This window comes from Bidens hawaiensis, unplaced genomic scaffold (genome assembly GCF_021521415.1).
Source record: "Bidens hawaiensis isolate Kalapana, Puna unplaced genomic scaffold, B.hawaiensis_p1.1 tig00038002_1, whole genome shotgun sequence".
NCBI lineage: Eukaryota > Viridiplantae > Streptophyta > Magnoliopsida > Asterales > Asteraceae > Bidens > Bidens hawaiensis.
Genome location: NW_027505511.1, coordinates 2696 through 6705, shown reverse-complemented (window position 1 = coordinate 6705; position 4010 = coordinate 2696). Strand labels below are relative to the sequence as shown.

The following is a 4010-nucleotide window of genomic DNA, read 5'->3' as shown; positions in this document are numbered from 1 at the left end:
ACGATAGTTTTTTGCTTTGTGGTTTTGTCATTCTTATTAGAGCATCTACAACAAGCCACGCCCCTCTAAGGTTTGAGTGATGTGACAAGGAAGCAAACTTGATGTGGCAAAAAAACACCATTGTGGTGCCAGGTCCAAGGAAACAAAGTCCATGGCTGCAAAATGCTTCAAACTTGCATAGTGGGTCCCTCCCCTCTTATACACACACATACATACTATATATACATATACATATGCATACATATTTAATATTTTTAATAAGGTTTGTGGATGTTTGATGTTGTGGAAGAAAGTTAAGGTTTTTAAGAAAAGTTTGAAATCTGATATGGCGATGATGTGTTGGTTTGTATGAGTTTGTTGTTGTGAATACTCTTATACATTAACTCTTTCTTAAAGTATGGAGTTGGGTGTCAAATGCTCATCTGTCTTTCAACTTGTACATGACTTGAAGAACAATTGCCGCATTTCAAAAATCAATCCCACTAACTTTTTTTTTCTAGTCGTAGCCTACTATTTTTATCTAGCTAACTTAAAGATTAGTTTAGTTAATGTGGTAGGTGAAACTCATCAACTATTATTACACACTATTGTGGGGTTTGTTTTTTTAACGTGACAAAACCGTTTTTACTTTATCATGGCTTTCCTTCGAATACCTTAACAAAGTAACATTGTGTATAAATTTTTCTTCTGCGCTATCATAAGCCCCTTTGGTAAACGAGTCAGCTACTCTTAACCCAATACTAATATTTGGCATTTTCATCGTCCCATGTCTAGAGGTGTACAAATTGGATAATTTCAGGAACTGAATTCGGTTTCGAGTTGGGTCAACAAAATTAAAAAATCAGGACAAGTAGGAACTAGTTCCTGATATGATTGGCTATTAGACCGGGTCGGATCCGGCGCGGATCAGATAGTACCGGGTCGGGAATATGTGATTATATAAAAGTTTAGATCCAGGAGTCTGCGGAGTTATGGAAGTGTTACGATTTGCCCCTGGCACGAGTGGCAGTTTCCAATACCGGTTCAATCCAGTGTCGGAAAACAGGTACTTAAGATTATCTCCTGCTGCAGCGTTTCGTAATAATAATAGTGAAAGTGAGAATGGGCGGATGTTTATACTGGGCATGGGTTACGTTGGAGAGTTTGTTGCTCAACATCTCATCAATCAAGGATGGTAGGTTAGGTTAGGTTAAACATTATCTACTGCTTAATTAATCAATTAATTCGATGGTTTTTTAATTCACTCACTAGTTATTATTAATTGGTAGGGCTGTATCTGGAACTTGTACCAGCGTAGCCAAGCAGCAGAAACTAAACAAATTGGGATTCGATGTCCCCCTTTTTCATGCTAATCATCCAAAGATAGTCATTTCTTCTCTTCTCTTGTTTATTGGGGATTTTAGGGGTGAGCAATAACTGAACCGTTAACTTAAACGAAAACCGACTAAACCGAACCGAAATTAACGGAAAAAGCGATTATTGGTTATTTTTCGTACTGAAATTAGCATAATTGTTTATAATATATTAATATGCAGTCCTTCATGGCTTTGATTTTAGTGAAATTTTAACAAAGGTCAACAAAAACTTCGTCCATGTTAAAAGTTTGGGTTTTGCGGTTAATTAATCGAACCGAATTAACGCTAATAACTGATTAATCAAATGGTTATTTTTTTTTAAACCGAAGTGTTCGGTTATGGTTTCAGTTATTGGCTTGCCAATAACCGAACCCCTAGTTGTTGAGATTTTATTTGGAACCCATGTTGTAAAACTCATTAGGAGCTAGTTGGATGGTGGAGTACCGGCATGCGACTTAATCAGGATTAATAGGACTGGAATTTTTTTATATGCAATTTTTCAAACTTATAGATATATTTATTATATGCAATTTTTCTTGACAATTATATTTTGTAAAAAATATATACGTGCAATTATATTTAATTTTTCAAATGTTTGACCCATTTTTGACCGGAACTTGACCGCTTTTGACCGATTACCTATTTTAGAAGGCGATTAGTTAAAATCACGTCACCGCCCATCGATTAGCGATTAATCGGCTTACAACACTGTTCGGAGCAAAAGTAGATTAAAGTCTTAACTAAACAAGCTTTTAAACCATGGTATTGATTCTCCAAAATATTATGACTTGAAATATAATTTATATACTATCCAGGCTTGAAGTCATAAATATCCTGAACCAGCATACACACCTTCTTGTATCAATCCCTCCTTGCAAAGATATTGGTGATCCGGTAAACTTAAATCTAAATTCCCATCCTAAGTTCCATGGGTATTCAGATAATCAGATTGACATTTTCGCCACATGCTTTGGTGGTTCTTTGTTTCTATCATGTAGATGCTTCAACACGCTGAGCTTTTAAGAAGTAATCTAAACAGTGGATGCCTTCAATGGTTGTGTTATCTATCTACAACAGGTTTGTTTTATTCATACTTTTTGGGATTTGCATAATTTTAATTTGTTTCACTAATAACAAGGTTTGTAATTTTGTATTGTATTTTTTCTCGAGTTTTGTAGGTGTTTATGGTGATTGTGGCGGTGCATGGGTGGATGAAGAGTAAGTCCAATTTGATCTCACTATTAACTGGCGTGACAAGCCATGGTAACAGTTAGTATTCTGCTGCAGCTATCAACCAAATCCTCCAAGTGAATTGGAGAAACTGAGGTTAGCTGCTGAGGAAGGATGGTTAAGTTTAGGACATGATCTTGGGCTGGCAGCACATGTATTTCGGCTCGGAGGTATTTACGGCCCTGGTAGAAGGTTGTAATACATGCATTACAATGCAACTTTGTAGTCTTAGATCGTTACTTCTATATTTACTTTTATTAACCGTGTCATTTACAGTGCTATCGATACAGTTATCAAACCTGAGCCTTTATCAGAGGCTCAAAGAGGAAGATCATTCAAGAGATTCACGTCCCGCGTTCATGTTGCTGATATTTGTAACGCTTTGAACGGATGCATTCACAAGCCATCCCCAGGGTGTGTTTTATCTCGTTAGCTAAGCCTTGATTCGTTTCAGTTTCAAAATAATATTCTCTTGTCTTTATTTCAGAAGAATTTACAACGTTGTGGATGACGACTCGGCCCCACGAACAGAAGTGTTTTCATTTGCTTATAAATTGATCAATGAGAAATGGCCGTCCCGGGTGAAGAAAATACCGCCTCCAGCTATATATGAATCATTTACTGAAAAGAGAGGTTTAAGGGGAGAGAAACGAGTGGTGAATGCACGTATGAAGAAAGAACTTGGAGTAAAGCTGATTCATCCTAGTTACAGGTCTGGATTGCAGAACATTTGTGACCAAATACATGATTTGTAACCATTCCTCCGTTCAAAGTAACACCATGTAGTTTCATAACCCTTAGGATGCTTAATGGTTATATTTCTTCGGTATCTGTTATTTGTGTATCAATGGCGGTTTCTGGGCTATAGTTGTTTTGAAAGAAATGACATGTAGAACCAATTATTAATAACGCAAAGGTATTGTAATAGATAACATTAAATTGAATTGAAATGAGCCAATTTTTCTTAACACTAATTGCAAATTCTGCAAACTGCATGCATACCAATGTTTTATGCCATTTATATTCAAGTTTTTGTCTATAACATATTGAAATCTAGGTAGCTGACTTTACAAAAACTTTTTGTGTATCAGAGAAGTGCATATTGGGTTTAAATGTTCAGTGTTGTACTGTTGTTTGTTTTGGTATCGTTTATATAATTTTTAAAAAAAATTCCCTATTTTTGTGTATCAGAGAAGTGCATATTGGGTTTAAATGTTCAGTGTTGTACTGTTGTTTGTTTTGGTATCGTTTATATAATTTTTTAAAAAAAATTCCCTAAAACCAAGGATGTTACAGTAGATGGCTGACACTGTTTCCTTTTCATATAAAAATCACAACACACTAGTTTAACTTTGTTCTTCAAATAAGCATCATCCATTTCATTTGCATGCATAACTGTAGTTTTGTATCTTGATCATGGATTAT

The 4010-nt window shown here is 35.6% G+C and overlaps 1 protein-coding gene across 1 annotated transcript; it reads left to right on the top strand.

The window, feature by feature from the left end:
• Window positions 1–971: 971 nt before the first annotated feature.
• LOC143613650 (uncharacterized) lies at window positions 972–3628 on the top strand. Its single transcript, XM_077087306.1, has 8 exons — window positions 972–1174; window positions 1269–1385; window positions 2171–2249; window positions 2354–2432; window positions 2534–2573; window positions 2643–2777; window positions 2862–2999; window positions 3073–3628. The coding sequence occupies exons 1-8, from the start codon at window positions 972–974 to the stop codon at window positions 3338–3340; spliced, it is 1059 nt and encodes a 352-aa protein (XP_076943421.1). The 3' UTR covers window positions 3341–3628.
• The last annotated feature ends 382 nt before the right edge of the window (window positions 3629–4010 follow it).